The sequence below is a fragment of the Antrostomus carolinensis genome, unplaced genomic scaffold, assembly GCF_000700745.2.
Source record: "Antrostomus carolinensis isolate BGI_N321 unplaced genomic scaffold, ASM70074v2 scaffold12610, whole genome shotgun sequence".
Taxonomy (NCBI): Eukaryota; Metazoa; Chordata; class Aves; order Caprimulgiformes; family Caprimulgidae; genus Antrostomus; species Antrostomus carolinensis.
In genome coordinates this window covers 4,479-22,919 of record NW_010289126.1, presented here as the reverse complement: position 1 = coordinate 22,919, position 18,441 = coordinate 4,479, and the positions used below count along the sequence as shown (strand labels likewise).

The 18,441-nt window shown below is 39.2% G+C and overlaps 1 protein-coding gene across 1 annotated transcript; it reads right to left on the bottom strand.

The window, feature by feature from the left end:
* Positions 1-1,472: 1,472 nt before the first annotated feature.
* Positions 1,473-7,153, bottom strand: LOC104525856 (kinesin-like protein KIF13A). Its single transcript, XM_010169126.1, has 6 exons — positions 7,132-7,153; positions 5,578-5,670; positions 4,908-5,088; positions 3,799-3,883; positions 2,123-2,257; positions 1,473-1,589 (listed from the first exon to the last, which is right to left on the bottom strand). The coding sequence occupies exons 1-6, from the start codon at positions 7,151-7,153 to the stop codon at positions 1,473-1,475; spliced, it is 633 nt and encodes a 210-aa protein (XP_010167428.1).
* Between the last annotated feature and the right edge of the window lie 11,288 nt (positions 7,154-18,441).

Sequence of the window (18,441 nt, the reverse complement as noted above, 5' to 3'; positions counted from 1 at the left end):
AGACAATGTTCTCTGAAGAACTAGTCTGATTAAGCATGTGTACCACTTTTGAAGCTTTAAGTAAAGGTTAAAACTCATTAAAGCTCCAGGTAACAGCAAAAATCTAACAGAAGACACCAGCCACAGCACTAAGAATTCTCTTGACTATCAGTTCCAAAAGAGACTGTAAATAGAGAATACTTAAAAAATGGACTAAGTAATACAGATTTATACCATGTAAAAACTTTAACTGATGGGAAAATGTAGAGCTATCCACTTTTCTTTTGAAAATATCTTTTACAGAAAAGTTTGGTGCTTGCATATGAAATCTTGTCAAAGAGGTTCAGTACAGGCAAAACAACCTTCCCCTGCTGCACTGACACAGTAAAAGTTTAACACTGAGTAAACATGAAAGAAAAAAATAAGCCTTTCTGTATGTATAGCTACACTTGCAATTTGTTAATAGCTCTTGGAGAGTTGGCGTTTGAATTCTTCCCTGAGAAATAGAAAGAAACATTTAATTTCACCTTTGTTTATGCAAAATACAAATAGAGTTTCTAGCAAAAGTAACCTGAATTTAAGTTGTAACGTGTGGGGTGAAGGTACAATACATGTCATTAGGCAAACAGAGCCGCATCCTTTTTGTTTCACAAGGACCACGCCAGCCCAGCGTGGCTGCCAATATGATGCATTCAACACAAAGTAGACTAGAATTAAGCTAGAAAGAGTAAACAGTCTAAAGTCTTCAAAGTCTAAAAAGAGGTAATTTAAAATCATTTTAAGCATAAATGCTGTTCAAACACTCTTTGTGCTGTCATTGTTAACTGAAAATATCAAAACATTTTGTAATATTTTAAAATTAAATTGAAAAAGCAGTAGCTTTTAATGTAACAGTTAAACTCCTTCTTTCCCAGGAAAATTAGTATATTTAAGGCAGTAGTAATAGTGTGCTAAATTCTTGCTTTTGGGCAATAACACAGTAATTACAGTAAAAAAAGTGCCTTGAAACTTGTCATCGCTTGAGTGCAAATGCCCAAGGCAATGCTAAACCAAAACAGCTTCATTCTGATCTGGTTTTCTTAAACTGTGAATTATACGCTTACATATTTTAATACAAGTTGGAACAAAGCCATTCAACTCTGCAACTCTGCATTCTTCCTTAAGCAAATGATGAGACAAACACATGAGCCTGGGGACAGGGTGTATAAATGAATCACAAAAGGTATATGCTTAATTAAAGAGTGCTGCTGTCACTTTTTCCAGATAAAATTCATCTAGCCCTCATCTGAGTCAAGTATGAATCAGGGTCCCTACGCCAATGTAAGGAAACACACGGTGTTCAGCACAGAGCAGCTGAAAGAGCCGTATCAAACTGCTGCTCATGAGGTCTCTCATTTCAACTGACTTGTGACAGGCACACCAAGAGAGGAGGCCAAGGAAACAACAGTGATTCTTACAAGATGAAGCTTTGCAAACCTGCATATGCCAGTGTCTTACTTGTTTATGTTGCTGCCTTCCTTCAGACGTTCTCCTGCAGCTCCTGTTTTGGACACTCTCTCGCTGCCAGCCAAATCCACCAGGCTGACCTTGCTGACCTTCTCTCCAGAATTCTGCACAGATGGAACATGGGAGAACAACAGCTAAGAAACAACCAGCACCAAGCACTAACATGTCTGACACTGGTACCATGAAACACTGTTCATAATCATGTGGGTTAAAGTATCAAATTCAGGGTATGAGAGAGGAAGGAATTGTCAAGAGTTTGTACAGCTCTAAGAGTTACTCATATATTTTATAGTAAAGGGTGGAAGCACTAAGGAACCAGAATCAGCTGTGTGGTAACATCAATAACCTTACTGGCAGAGCAGGCCATTAAAACATGCCAACTTCAGCAACAGTTAAGACCTAAGACAGGTTTCATAATGGCAATATAATCTTAAAAAGTGATCTGTGTGCTTTATCTTGTGCGCTTCCTCACTCTTCCAAGGTTCTCTCAAGCTCATGGTCTTGCAATATTACTTCGATTACTGGACCTCATGGCCTTAAAAGCAGAAGCACATCTGAACAGATAATGTATGTGGAAAAGGAGGGAAGAAGAAGAATTCACCACAACTTCATAAATTAAATTCACAGAAATACATACACCAGAATGCAGGTCATAAAGTGTCTGAGTCACTATAATATTGAACACAGCATGAGAGCGGCTGCTTTCTTCATTCATGTTGGTTGCAGCAACTGTTCGTGATTTGTTTCCCTCCGACATCAGTGACTCAATATCCTAGAGCAAAAAGAGTAAAAAATGATGCTAGGATAAAAGCAAGTATTGTGCTTGCTGAACAAAACCCACATCTAGATGGAAGGGTGTGTACGTGTGAGAGGGAGGAAGAAGGGAAGGCAGAAATAATGAGAAATTTCTTTGCAAATCTTGAGATGTGTCGGTACAGAGGGTGTGTAATTCCACAGAATGACATTAAATCACATCTCTGTTCTAAGCATTGTGCTTAAAAGCCCAGCAACTATATTCAATGCACATCCTCTTTATCTGCTGCTGAAATATGTTGGCAACATCCACATGACAAATCATATTATTTAATGCCAGTAATCAGGCCAGCACAGATCTACTTACACAAGTGAACACAATGCGTCTCTTTACTGAACTCTACTAACACTATCTTCTCTTAATTGGCTCAAAGGGTTATTACCTCACTTGGAGCCTGTACCTTCCCATCTATGTAAAAAGAGACATCTATGCCAAGTCTGATACATGTGCTTGCCAAGTCTTCCAAGGCAGTTTCATAAAAGTCATCAGCCAAAAACTAGGTACGAACAAAGAATTTAAATGAAGAAGGTACGCTTTCAAAGTACACCACTCGCCACCAAAGCTGCAAAAGCAGTTTTTAGAACTCTGACATGCACAGATGCTTCAGAAAAATAAAAATCTCCATTAAAAAAAAAAAAATGGTTCCCACATAATACTACACAGAGAATGAACATTTTTTAAAAAACATTTCCAAATCAGCCTCCTCATAAAAAGAAAGGCCTACGCAATTCATGCAACTGCACCACTTCTATTATTTTCACTGTAGCTATAGCAGTTCATTGGCTTCTACAATACTGATTTATTCCAATGTGTTTTGGTAACTCAAGTGGGCTCAGATGCTGTCATAATTTAAATTATACATTATATAAGCCATGTTGTAGCTCCTCATGCAATATAGTTCTATAAAATAAGAGGTCATATTCAACAACAAAATCGAAGGAATTCATGTTGGAAGACTAATATTCCTATTTTGGAAGCCTCATGTTTCCTGTCTAAAGGAAATATTGCCTTCTTGGTGTACACTATATGCATTGAAAACTGTAAAATAAAGAGAGACCACTATTATATTTTTAACCAACATAATGGCAAATCCAATCCTTTTACATGAAATAAATAATCCTGAAGCACTAGAGATCTTTGCTGAGATTGCTAAAGACCATAAACACTCAAGAACCAAAATGTCTGGAGAGACATTAGTTTATTTCTTATAAGATTCCTATTGCTTATGTACGTAGATCATCACAGAATCATAGAATCATGGAATGGTTTGGGTTGGAAGGGACCTTGAAGATCATCCAGTCCCAACCCCCCTGCCATCAGCAGGGACACCTTCCACTAGACCAGGTTGCTCAAAGCCTCATCCAACCTGGCCTTCAACACTTCCAGGGAGGAGCAGACACAGCTTCTCTGGGCAACCTGGGCCAGTGTCTCACCACCCTCACAGTGAAGAACTTCTTCCTAATATGTTATTGATGAAGTTGTCATTGGTTGAGATTTACCTCGAAGTTTGTAACAGCCAGCTGAGACAGGCCATCTACATACGGTCCCAACACTTTGTGCTCTCGAACCTTGAGGGACTGACGACTCCTGTGGAATAAAGTAGACTTTATGCACAATCCACTAGTGTGAACTTTACTGAAAAACTACTGAATAATTATAGTATGAAATGATAAGATTCTTCTACATAGCAGAAATCAACTCGTGTCTTTTAATTGTAACAGGACGAAAAAAGTGTTCCAGAATTGTTTATAACTCAAATTAACAATAAAGACTCAATTCAATCTAACCAGTTTTAATCTATATATAAAAATTATATTTAATGCCTCTTCCCACTCCAGTATTTGTGGCTGGAACAAAACCTGAAATGTCTTATTTGTCAGAAAGAATGTTGAAAAAAAAGAAACCAAAAATCCTTCCCCCTCCCCCAGCAATTTGCTAAAGCTTCAATTCTTCTTGCATTTTCCACACTTTATTGACATATATCAAGTAAGTCTCAAATCTACCTTTTTAAGTAGCTTGTACACTTCTTCACCTAGTGCAATTATGTTCAAGAATAAAAATATATACCACATATATCAATGCTCAGTCAAAAAAACTACACCATGTCTAGGCAAGTCAGAGAGCCTAACCAGCATTTCCTTGTAGGCAAAATGGAAGAACAAGTGCCCTGTGTGTGTATATTCTGAGGTGTTACATTTCCACACTCAAAAAGTTCGACACCTAAACCAGGAGAACAGAGTTGTATATAAGCTTCAAACTCCTTCTAGTTGATGAAAATTCTTACCTGAATACGGTCTGGATCACATGGCAAAAAAACCCAGAACTTACTTGGATGTAGTCTTGCTTTCTGGTGTTAAACCACTTCATAGAGTATTTGTTTGCATCATTATGCAAACAATATCTCAATATTTAAATTGATCCATACCAGTTACTACTTCATATACAAGCTTTACATGCATATTCTCTTCTTTCTGGTGTTTGGTATCTAATCCTTTCTGAAGAAGTCGTATAAACATGCATTCTGAAAAAACCTTCCAAACCTCATTTCCAATTTTTATAGTTTCAGACCAAAATAAGGAAGGTTGTGGGAGAGAGTGAAGCTACTCACCCTTTTGGGTCAAGCAGATCTCTGACTTTCTCATTGTAGATTTCCATATAGGACACTTCGACTTTAAAAGTATGAGATTCATTTTCTTCCACAGAGATTCTCTGAAATAAAGCACAACAGAGCCGTGGGATCAGACCCAGCTGCTCTGCATTGCCCATCATTGAAAAGGATTTTCCTGAACCTGAAGGAAAAAAGGAGAAGAAAATGCTTTAGACTGTAGTTTCTGAGCTACTCATTTGTTCATGAAGCACAGGTTTTAATTCTCTTTTTATTCCTCCAGAAGCACATATGAGAACAATACGACATGCTATTCCAGACAGGTAGCTTGCTCTTTGCACTACGAGGTAAACAAAAAGGTACATTATCCTCAGCAGGACCATTAGTTGGGACCCTTCTGAACACACTCAAACACAAGAGTGAATGAGCTTCAGTATGAACTACTCCCTTCAGGCTTCATAAGCAGATGGAACAGGTAGTACCCAGGAACATATTCACAGAGTTACTTTAAGAACTTTACATTGTCCCTGGCTGTGCTAAATGTTTGACGTTTTACATTGTGCTATTTCAAAACACAATTCTGAGATATTATTTAGCTTACTAATTGTGTTTTGTTCTTCTCACTGCCCATGTGCACAAAAAGTGCTCTTCCCCTTTAGCACAGGAGACTCACCTGTCTGTCCATAAGCAAAAATACAAGCGTTATATCCCTGAAAGGCCTTTTCAAGAATTCCTTCTCCAAGGCACTTGAACACCACTTCTTGACCTAGAAAATAATTTTAAAGTTTATTCTAAATTGAGTGACAGACTAAAATTTACCAAAAGCAGTGGGGGGAAAGGGTTGCAAATTATTTTTACCATGGAGTACGCTGATGAACAAACAAATGATTTCACATACAACTGAGTGGCAAGTTCAAAACTGTTGCCTGAAACCTGTGTAACAGCTACCTCTGTGTTTAAATATATTGCTGATTTTCCTGGGAAGGGAGCAAGGGAGCAATTCTTTGAAAGGTGTCATATAAGTTGAATGCTTAGAAAATAACACAGATGTCTAATTTTGTATTATTTAAGTGCACATTTTGCAATTAATATACATTCTTTAAACACAAACTATAACCCAAAGAGTTCTGTAACAGCAGTGCAATGAAACCCATTAGTGAACTAGGATATTAGAGGTACAACGAATATCACGCTAGAAATAGCAGTAGTTGTTTCTCTTGGGAACTAGCCTCAAGTTTCACCACAAGTTATTATGATTCACCCCGTGACAAGGTGATGCTGGAACCAAGAAAAACGCATTCCAGTGACATTCAGGCAGGAAGTGCAGATTAGGAGGCTGCAAGACTTCAACAGAACTGTGTGAGAATATATTCTGGAAAAAACCAGAGTTTGAAACATCAGCTGCAGAATTTCACAGTCTGAAAATTGTTTCCCCATGCCAGATTTTAGATGCACCTCAATCTTTTAGATGCAGAAGACAAAAATAGGCATAGTGGTTGGGGGTTTTTTTGGTTTTTCTTTTAATAGGAAAGCCCAGAATTTGTACACCACAAAGAACTTCCATGGGTTGTCTGCTTTGAGTTCAAATCAGAGAATTCCACCAGCTGTGTGCTCACTCAAAACAAGCAGAGCTGAGCTAAGGACAGTACTGATACCCTTCTGATGTTTGGTTTTAAACCTATATTCACTGCCTGGTGACTTTCTGAACAGCTGTGATCAGCTGCACCTCTCATTCTGCGAAATTAGTTTCAGTAGTTGTCAGTTACAATAAACTATTCTGTACAGTGGGTGCAACAGTGACTTGCCTAATTCATAAAAATGGAATATACTGGGATTAAAAAAAGAAAAAAAAGCTCTACATTGACACACTGCATGAGAATATTTACACTCTATGATCCTTGAGTAATTGGTAGCCCAGAAAATTCCTGCAGAACAACCTGTGGAATGATTTACAGACATGTAAATAGGACTAAAAAGTACTACGTTACTTTTATTTTCCTTTAACTTTAACCTAATTTCTCTTCTGCTGTAAGGGAAAAAAAAAAGTGCAGCGATGCCTATTCAAGTGGGTCTTTGTGTATCTTTCCAGTTGAATTTCTAAAATTCCAGTGTCATTGCTCCTTGGATTAAGACAGTTCAGAAATGCTGAATACAAGAATTAAAACCAGAGGAGAATCTGCTGTACTCTGGAATAACTCCATCTCCCTGCCCACGCATCGTCACTCACTTCTCATTCGACTCATCGTCATTTGGTCACTTTATACCTATGTTGAGAGAGCACTGTTCAGTAACCTGAAAATAGCCATAGAAAATGTTAGTGTACTGCAGAATAGGTGAAGATGAAGAAAACATCTCAGCGGAAGATTTTGATACGAATGTACAACACACAAGAATTTGCTTTCCAAACAGTTCTTGAGGGCACATTTTGAAGTTACCAAATATCAAAGAGGCAGGGAGCCACTTACTATCTTGCTGAGCAAGAACACAAAATCAAGCGAGGACTGAAGCAGAGTATAATTATTAGGAGAAAAAAAGGATATATATTCCATAATTATTGTGACTAGAGAATTAAACTATTTGTCAGAAAAGGAAAAACTTTCATTACCCACTTCTGACCAGCAATAAACCAGCAGCTTCCTCCACATTTCCCAAACCAAAACAATTATCAAAGTGTTATAAAACACGTCACGATAACCCTAAGATGACCTACAGAATCTCTTAGTGCTAAATACCAGGAAAGGAACCCAGTTCCTTCCAATCTCACAAGCAAAGCTAGATATATATATATTTTTTTTTTCAGAAGAGATTTAATTTTCAAAGAAAGGAACCCAGTTCCTTCCAATCTCACAAGTAAAGCTAGATTATTTATTTTTTTTTCAGAAGAGATTTAATTTTCAGTCAACATTAAAACTGAAAGTCAATTGGACACTGATACATAATTCTAAAATGGTGGGTTTATTACAGTTTTTAAAAGCTCAGCAATACAAACATAAACAAATAGGTCATTAAAGAGTGCTGTTTACAGAAACCAGTCAAATTATCATGGGACACAATAAAATTTGTTTTTAAGTGCACTCACAGAAAAGAACACCAGATATTAAACTTCAGTTATGGGTACTTTATTAATTTGCTAATGCTGTTGAGGGTACCAGCATATCCACCAGGAGATTTTGGTATTTTTCATTAAGCAATCTCAATGCTTCCCTCGTGAATTTTACTAGTGGGTTTGCAAACTGGTTACAAAATCTGTATTATACAGAATTACATCTAGATGCACTTATGGTCAAAAGAAATAATGCAGTTCCATCGTCCACATTACTGCATTTTTGTTTTGCTAAATAAACCTGTACCTCCTGCAATTAATACTTTTGCTTATTTACAGGACTCTTTTTCCACAGGTACCTAGTGTTTAAAGAGGTAAGCAGGGGTTTTAACTCAATTCTATCTTAATTTACAGAAAAAGGGAGAAATACAGAGGGAAAAAAAATTAACAAAAAACTGAACTAAAACTAGTTCCCCTACAACCAGCCTTTATTCCAGCTTGCTAAAAAAAAAATCAGTTAACAGAAACTAAAACTAAAACTAGTCCCCCTACACCAACCTTTATTGGATTAAGACAGAGATTCTCCATCTTCCAGCTTGCAAAGACCATGGAGCCTCTTAGAGAGGCTACTACAGGCCAGACACGGAAACACCCATCCCCTGTCCCATCTCCTGCTCAGAACGTGGGTGAGCCTTTGGTGCCTGACCCACACGCAGCCAGTCCAGCTGGGGAAAGCAAACCCAGGGCTGTCGGGGAGCCCAGGGCGAGCACATGAGCTGCCAGTTCTCACAGGTCAGCATCTCAGAGAGGAATAAACTTTTTAGCAGGGTCTGTAGCCGTAGGACAAGGGGTGATGGTTTTAAACTAAAAAAGGGGAGATTCAGACTAGATATAAAGAAGAAATTGTTTATGCTGAGGGTGGTGAAACCCTGGCCCAGGTTGCCCAGAGAGGTGGTGGAAGAAGCCGCATCCCTGGAAACACTCAGGGTCAGGTTGGACGGGGCTCTGAGCAACCTGATCTGGTTGAAGGTGTCCCTGCTCACTGCAGGGTGGATGGACTAGATAAGCTTTAAAGGTGTATTCCAACCCAAACCACTCTATGACTCTATGATCTCCTGTCTGCTCATCCCTTCAAGGAAAAGGGAGCAAAGTCTGGGGAATTTTTCTTGCAGATCACAGTTTAAACAATCTTGTTTCCTTCACTTTAAGGAGCAAGACTGGAATTATGCAGTGAGAAAGATGATCAGACAACGTTGCTGGATGCTCTGTAACTCTAGTTAGGGCAGTAGGAGCATGTGGCAGAGCCCCTAGTGCTGCAAAAGGTGGGAAACCTGTTAACCCAGCGTTAGGGATGCTGTGCTAACCGACACCTGAGGAACACTGCTGGATGCTCGTTTGCTTCTGAAGATCTACTGGAAAGCAGCATCAAGACAACATGGAAACCGCTTCCACTTTCACCAGAGAGCTATAACTGTCTTCATAGCTTCAAGATATTATCTATGCATTTTGACAAACAGGACTGCAAGCGTGATAGAAACAGGAGAGAAAAAATCTAAGAAGATCAAACAAATAACTCTCAGTTCTTCAGAAGGCCACTTCCAGCAGGAGACTGACCCAAGAATCTTTCCATCAGCTCTTAGGACTGAATATTTTCACATGTTCAGCACTCTAACACGCTCAAGACATTCTTCCACAAACACATAAACCAAGATAATAAACATCTCTTTTTTTAGCAATAGCCTTATTAAAGATATAGAAGATTTCAGCATTCTAAATGGCATCTATGACTTATCTGAAAGCTACAGGAAACTCTTCCTCCTCTCAAATTTACATTTTAACCTACATAAATTCCTGGAACTTTAAAATGCTTGTGCTATTACTGTGCAACAAAGGCATTTAGTACAGCACTTTGAAACTAAAAGTTTTTTCACATGTTCTCTATCTACTGAAATGGCTGGGTATTTCAATGGCAAAATTATAAGACAAAAGTAAAGGTAGTGAAGTATGGCAGTGCATGTGTTTAATGGCTATTAAATTATTAACAATTCTAAAATAAAACTTTCACATTAGCTGCCCAAAGAGCTGTATGTGAAAATCTTAGTTGGAATCTCTGAGTCAGCATTAATTATTAGAACATTTAAATTCAGAAAATACATAAGATAATAAAAAGTCCCTGAAAACTGAAAGATAAATCAATACCATGACATGCAAGTATACTACAACACACATCATTTTCAGAATATGGTATTTAAGTATTCTCTCTCTTGTCTCTCTATGCTCTTTCCCCTTCTCTTCCTCCAAATCATTCCCTTACAGTCCCCAAAGCCCTGACAGGGAGATCTGCTTTGACAAGTGCTCCTGGAGGAGCAGAGGAACCCGAGGACCTGTCCTCATAATCTGCAAAATGAAGCCAAAGACATTTACAAATTCAGTTTATACATTCTCAGTTTCCTAGACTGGTGACAGCAGACAGAAGAAAAGGGAGGGGAGGAAAAAGGGCCACATTCTTTCCAAAAGTCCCTTTGAAACAAGGCAGTCAACAGTCACAGCCTGTCCTAAGATCTGCCCATTTCGTGACAAACACTTTCAAGACCAACTGTAACAAAAATCAGTTGCAGCATCTGGTTTCTAGATGTCTGGCATTTCTAGTTCACAACAATTCCTCGAGCTGAAATGGGGATAATTGAATCCTATGAGCACAGATTCATTCATCTGGGTCATGACTGCAACGTTACTACACATCGCTGCTGTTCCTGAACCCCCTCTCTTACATGGAAAAAAATAGCTAGAACTAAATAACAGCTTTTTATGTACAGCACTGAAAATTCACGTCTCAGTATGGCTTAATCCCTACCCCAGAACATTTTAACAGGCAAACCTTTACAGCAATAAATTGCAGTTGATTTAATAGTTTAATTAAAACTTGATTTGTGGAGATCAGAATTATTAAAAGCTCTGCCAGATGACAGTGTTAAAAGAACCTCTCTAAAAACTAGAAAAAAAGATGCCTATGGTTCACCTGAACGAGCACCTAAAAGCACACAGCTAGCATCAGCTAACTACTGCAGCGTGACACTACAGGACTGATACAGCACTGGAATCTTTAACATTCCAAGTTTTAATCCACTGAAAGGATTTAAAAGTGCTTCAAATTAGGTGTTACAATGTCTAGATTTCAAATGCCTAACCCATACAGTACTAAAACTGAATTACTAAGTTTTAGTACTGTATGGGTCAGGTGTATGGGTCTTATTAATTCTTAATAAGAATTATTAAGTTTCCTCAAAAATGTACAGGTCAGGTGTCAGCTGTGTGATCAAAAATTAACTCCAACATGCTATGTAGAGTCTCCTCTTAAAAAAAAAAAAAAGGCAAGGGAACAGTAAGACAGGGATAGGCTTCTCCTACGTAACAGCTTCAACAGGTAGGTCTGAACTAAAACCAGACACTCCTGTCTGCTCAAAATCCACAATTTAACAATTTTTCAGGAGGGTAGAAGTGTACAGTTCTTTAAGCCACTTGCCTGGTTTGTTTCCTTTTGAAACAGTTGCTGGAAGAGCAATAGTTGGCATATAGATGTTTCATGTAAAATTAAAGCTTAGCCCAAAGTCAGGTGTTTAGCCTGTCAGGACAATGCAGTTGGCACAAACACAGATCTGAAATTTCAGGCCAAACCTCATGCAGTTTAGGGAATTAAAGAAAAATCCATGGTCAAGTCAAATAATACAGTGTGGGGTCCTTGGAACAGACCTGCCTAGGTGTTACTGTCGTTATTTATACCATCTCTTGAATCCTTCCCAAACTGAAGGGTTTCTTTCCTTCCTTTTAAAAACCCACTTCACTGCAGACTTCAATAGGTTCTTACTGTTGTCTAGGCTTGCAAAAAGAATTCTTTGTTCTTGGCTCTGAGAATTTCTCAGTGTCCTCCTCTTCACCAAAATGCTGAGCTGTTATTTGTGTCTGCGAGCTTTTCAAGGCAAGCAGGTGTGTCCTTCTCCACCAACCCACTCTTGACCCATTCAAGTCAAGAAACAAACAGTAATAAGAAGCTGTTTTGCATATTCTCAAAACACCTCTCCTATAAACTACCAGGCAAAGCTCATCCCTTTTCCTGATCAAGGCAAACTCACTCTGTCCTATAACCAAATTCCCCTCCCTCCTCAAAAATCTATTTAACTGACTCATTTTTGGTTATTCTTTTTCTTTCCTTTCAGATAAGGGGTTCATATACTTGCCAAATGCCCAACTATGTCTTTCAGAATGAAAATATCAGAGAAAAGGCCTAGGAGCTTGCATGTGATGACCAGCACAAACCCAGAGGTTTGTAACTGTTCCTTGCCCAGAACAACGCAGCCACAAATAGCCTCAGTATTTGGAGTAATCCTCTACCTGCTAATTGGTTGGATTAAAACAAAAACTACTTTTAACATAAATACTTAGTTTTCAGTCTTAAGAGCAATTCAGAGGGGGTTCTGCATCTTGCAATCTCTAAAATGGGATACCAAGTTGTTAAAAGAGTCTCCATCTCTTGCATCATCTGAAACCCAAGCATCACTTCCATGAAGGTCTTGTGGACAGAGCTTATTCCTCTTCTGTGCTCCAGACTCCCTGATGTCTTCACGAGAGATACAGTCCTGCAAGGAGAGCTGCAGACGTGCCCCCTCTAGATGTTCTTCCTCACATGAAGGGCAATCTTCACTATTTATGTTAGTGATATTGGTGGATCATTTTAGAATTTACAACTCAATTTCCACAAAAAATTGCTAACAAATCAATTCTACCATGATCATTTAAAAAAAATAAAATATGGATAGTTGGACAGTTTAGTGCTTTAGGGATTCAGAGTTACTGAAATGTAAGTTAGAACCTAAATACACAGCATTAGGTCTTCACAGCAGCAATCCCTGTGTTTCCCAATGCTGGAAAGAGAAGGTAACTTTCAAACTGTAGTAAGAACCCTTGTACTACCTAAATATAAGTTTGGAAAGAAAATTAGTACACACAAAATAAGCCTTAGCTTCAGCCAAAAAAAGATGAAGATACACTAAACTCATTCTGTGAGGTAAGAGAAAAAGATGGCTAATCCTGTTTCAGGGTCAGCCCTGCTCCCCCACAGCCTCAGAGCTGTTACCAATTACCCATGTGATTAAGTTTAGCCAAACAAGAATCTTGTTCTTGTGTAAACAATATTATTAAGTGCCAGTAGTACTGTAGATCAATCAGCAAAGTGAAAAATATAACCAGCCTATAATAATGTGTGACAGCTTTAAGGATCCTTTAACAAAGGTGCATTTCCAGGAGAGCATTAACTGGTTTTGTTGAGAGTTTAAAAAAAATAATAGCATGTTAGAGTTATCCACATAGTCAACACAGAATTCAGATGTATGTTGTCTGTAGTGCACAGACAGGTTGAGAGAGTTGGGGCTCTTCAGCCTGGAGAAGAGAAGGCTCCAGAGAGACCTTCTAGTGGCCTTACAGTACCTGAAGGGGCTACAAGAAAGCTGGGGAGGGACTTTTTGTAAGGGCAGTTAGTAATAGAACAAGGGGAAATGGCTTCAAACTGAAAGAAGGCAAGTTTAAATTAGAAGAAAATCTTTGCTGTGAGGGTGGTGAGACACTGGAACAGGTTGCCCAGAGAAGCTGTGGATGCCCCCTCCCTGGAAGTGTTCAAGGCCAGGTTGGATGAGGCTTTGAGCAACCTGGTCTAGTGGAAGGTGTCCCTGCTGATGGCAGGGGGGTTGGAACTGGATGAGCTTTAAGGTCCCTTCCAACCCAAACCAGTCTATGGTTCTAACATTCTGTGGATTTTCTGATGTCCCACGGGTCAGCTGACAGTCTTTAATACAGTATGAAATATGAAATGATAGATCCATTCAATATAATGCACGACGAGTATGTTTAGGTTTTGCACAGAGAACGATGACCGATAGAGAAGCCTAGTACTTCAGAATCTGTTAAACCTTCCACTGTCACATCTTCCACCATATTTCTGTGATGCAGATAAAAGTAATTGAATTTTCAAGTAATTGAATTTGTCTCACATACCTTTTTTATGTCAATAATTTAAGCCTGAAGCTCATATATTACATTTACAAGCAGTCTAGACTTAACTTTCAAGATTTATAGGTGTTTCCTTTTAATTGTGCAACTAATCACTGCTCTGGCCAATGACATTGAACTGAGGCATCCACGTAGAGTTACTTCAAGCAGGGAGTATTTAATGTGTCTGTCCAGCTCCTGGATCAGCACCCCTTCTCTAGTCCAGCATCTAACCAAGAAATTACAGTTTAGCTCAAAAACTCAGCCTGTCAAGTGGCTTGTTTGGGGTTTTAAGCTTGTTAATTCTGTACCAGTCTCTGGTATGATCTCTCGACATAGACAACACGTATATTTGCAAGGTGCCTAGAACAATGGGGGTTTGTTCCATGAGACCAAGGAATTACGAAAAATACCAACCAAAAACCAGTTCTGGTCATTTTTTATTTAGTCCATTAATTTAGGCCAAGCTATGAAAAAGACTTAAAGCACCTTAAAACTACAAGTATATAAAACCTGAAACCTTGCCATTTCAGCATTTGGTTTGTGGGCTCTAAAACAGGAAATGCTACTGTAGTACAGGAGAGGATCAGTTCATGCACAAGCAAGTGAACAAGCCAACAACCCAGTAATTTAGTCCTGAAACAGATTGTTGGGGGTTTTATTTATTTGGTTGGTTGGGTTGGTTTTTTTTACTTTTGATATTCTGATATTACAATATCAGAATACTTGATATTCTGCAAAATTAATTATGTTCTAGAACACGAGGGCTAAAAGTCACAAGTTAACTTCAAGACCATTAAAAAACCTCAATTTTTTATAAGCAAATCTTGAGGTTCACATTCTTATCATATTTCTGGAAACAAACAAACAAAATCCAATAAATAAGGAAAACATTGTGGGGTTATTTGTAGGGGGTTTTCGTTGGGTTGGTTTGTTTGTTTGTTTTGGTTTTTTGAGGGGTTTTGGGGGATTTTTTCCCCAGGCAGGAACATTATCTGGAATGGTCAAAAAACCACCTTATAGTTTTCTGGCTAGTAAGAAAATGCTAGAGATGCAGGCAGTAATTTTCTAGAGCTCAGTCAGACAAGAGGTTAATCTACATATGTATAAGAGAACTACAGTTCTCAGATAAGAAGAATCTAATGACAACTTCTAAAAGAGACTAGAGAAATCTAGTGTTGACTCCAATTAAAAATAAGCGACCTAGAATCCCACTGAATTCACCTGGAGACAGGTTAAACCCAGAAAGGAACAAGTTTAACAGGTTAGGGGTGTATCTCTGGTTTCTCTCTTCTCTATAAGTGCACCCACAGGTGCAGCACCCACCTGCACACTCGAGGCACATGGGGCTGAGATCTGGGTGCATTCCATCACCTCTGTCCCTCAAAAGGAAAGGGAGGTGCTGCCTGCTCCAGTGGCTCTACCAGCCTCAACTAGGCATACTGTGCAGTGCACTTTTTCTGTGCAATCACAGTTACTGTAAGACAAACCAAGGCAGACATTTTTTTTTCTTGGAGAAACTTATCTTTGCTCAGGGCAAGTAGGAAACACAGGGGAATCTGTGATCAAGTGCAACCTGTAAGATTTGGGATTTGATACCAGAGGCTAAAGCAGTCAGAGATGTATTTTAACACAACTGTATGACAGTTCATTTATTTATTAGACCACTGATCTCAAACTTTGATCTAAATAACCCTACCAACCTTCAAGATTTCTTATGGGCCACAAAACTTCATAATACAAATACCTAAACTGAGTACTGTTTTTTTTTTCTCCTTTCCATGGACCGCAACCTTGAAATCCCAGTGTTCAAAGCTGTCTCTATCAAAACAAGCTGTCTTATAAAATCTGAATATGCTAATACATATCATTATGCTAATTATCTCATAACTGAACAAATCCAGTTATGAGAAAACTAAGTACTGGGATTACAATCTTGCCAGCTTTTGGGAGGAATGAGTCATAAAGCTGATTACTCAAAAACATGGGGGATCTGAACGATCAGGCTATGAATGACTTGAAATATCTGAAATAACTGAACTATCTGAGGAGAACACACTTTATTCATCTCTTGGGCACAGGAACGCAGAGCATTGAAAACACACACATACATCACTACCATTAGTCAGAAATTATTTCTTAATGCAGAATGGAAATTTCTTTTAAGTGACAGAAGGAACTTCTTTACAGTGAGGGTGACAGAGCCCTGGAACAGGCTGCCCAGGGAGGTTGTGGAGTCTCCTTCTCTGGAGACATTCAAAACCCACCTGGACACCTTCCTGTGTGATCTCATTTAGGTTCCTGCTCCAGCAGGGGGATTGGACTGGATGATCTTTTGAGGTCCCTTCCAATCCCCAACATTCTGTGATTCTGTGACAGAAACAATCCTGACAAAAGGCTCTTCCAGAGATGTAACAGCATCCCTCCTGAACAGCGTACTGAACACCTTAACGCCTGCATTCCTTCTAAACTAAGTTGCTAGCCCTCAGATAACTCAATCCCTGTAAAAATGAGAAGTCTGCTTCTTCTGTGAAGAAGTCACTTGAGCATCACAGTACCAAACACACACACACACACAAAAACCCCTCCACAAAACAAAAGCCCAAGCTGTCATATGTTCTCAAATTATTTACCCTACCAAATGTACAGAAAATAGTTTACCTGCATATTTTGTGGTGTTTGATTCATCCATGGACCAGAAGCAGTGATCAAAGGCAAACACCTGTAGAAGCCCATAAAAAGATAAATTAGGAACTCTGGCTATAAGACACTTCTCTTAAAGCAGTACAAACCCATGACTGTTCAATTGCAGTTAGGCTCTACTGTTTCTATGCATCCTAAATTACAACTGTAAAAAGGCTTCATCAGCAAGAATACTTTCTCAAAATCTTGAGAGTTGCAGAACTGCAACGCTTCTATCTGTATAAAGCACAATACAAAATACTGCTTACTGCATCCCTTAATACAGACTTCAAAACACAGCCAAAACCTACTAAGAGTTCCACTCTTCTCCAGGCACTAATGCTGACAAAAGTTTCTGCTGACAGTAATGGAACAGCACCAAAGGGACTCACTGGACAGAACTTGGTGAGACGACTATCTAGCACGCATCAATACAAGACACACAAAAGTTTTACCTTCTAATGCAAATAAATACTATTTACAAGCCTTAAGGAGCAAATAAATAGCATCAGATTACTTGTCTAAACTAAGAGTTCTCAGTAGAGAAAGCTCAAAAACTACAAATAGAAAATACAGCTCTATTAGCCAAGCAAGCTATCAGAGTCTGCTCTAACAAAAAGACTTCATATCACTCCCAAGAGTTCCAGCTGGGTAGAAATCAAATGAGGTTCAATATTGTGCTCAGTGGGCTTATGGACTTAGAACAATGTCCTGTGAAACAACTTCATATGTTGGGATTTCATTCAAGTGGCTTTTTCTGCACATCTGAGGACATCATGGTATAGACATTTAACACTGTTGTTTTGACAGCTTTATATTGCCACAAACACATCTTAAGCTGCAGGGTATTTTCCACATTTTACTGTGGTAAACTAACTGTGGGTGAGTTAATGAGATAAGATTCTTTCTTTTTTTTTTTCCTTTTGGTATCCCAAATGGTGGGGAAAAAACCAAAACAACCTTCTTTATTAAAGCTTTCCCTGAGCTTTTTGCCAAGATTTTTTTGGCCTCACCTTGAGCACTGGGTGCAGTTTTGGTGCCACAGGATAAAAAGGATCTAAAGCTGCTGGAGAGTGTCCAGAGGAGACCACTAAATTGGTGAAGGGTTTAGAGGGGAAGGGTATGAGGAGAGGCTGAAGGCACTTGGTTTGTTCAGCCTGGAGAAGAGGAGACTGAGAGGAGATCTCATGGGGGTCCAGAACTTCCTCCCAAGGGGAAGAGGAGGGGCAGGCGCTGATCTCTTCTCTCTGGCCACCAATGAATGCCAGGAGCAGAGGAAATGGCAGGAAGATGTGGCAGGGGAGGGTGAGGTTGGCCATGAGGAAAAGGATCTTGAGGCAGAGGGTGGTGGAGCACTGGAACAGGCTCTCCAGGGAGGTGCTCATGGCACCAAGGCTGACGAGATTCCAGAAGCATTTGGCCAAGGCCCTCAGGGACATGGTGTGAATGTTGGGCTTGTCCTGTGCAGGGACAGGAGTTGGACTCAGTGATCCTTGTGGGTCCCTTCCAACTCACAACATTCTATGATTCTATGACTCTAGTGTTCCAACAGCTGATCTCCTTAGTGAGACAAACCACACAGGTCAATGCACCACAAGAGCCACAGGCTCTATTAGCAGAAAGGCCAAATACCCTGAAGTAAGGAAGAAGATGGATCATTTCCTTTGGATGACGCAGAACATCTCGGATTCCCTGCTGCTGCAGAATTACTATGCAATCTAATCTACAGATAAATTGTAACCCAACTCTTCCCAAAATGTCTGTTGCTGTAAG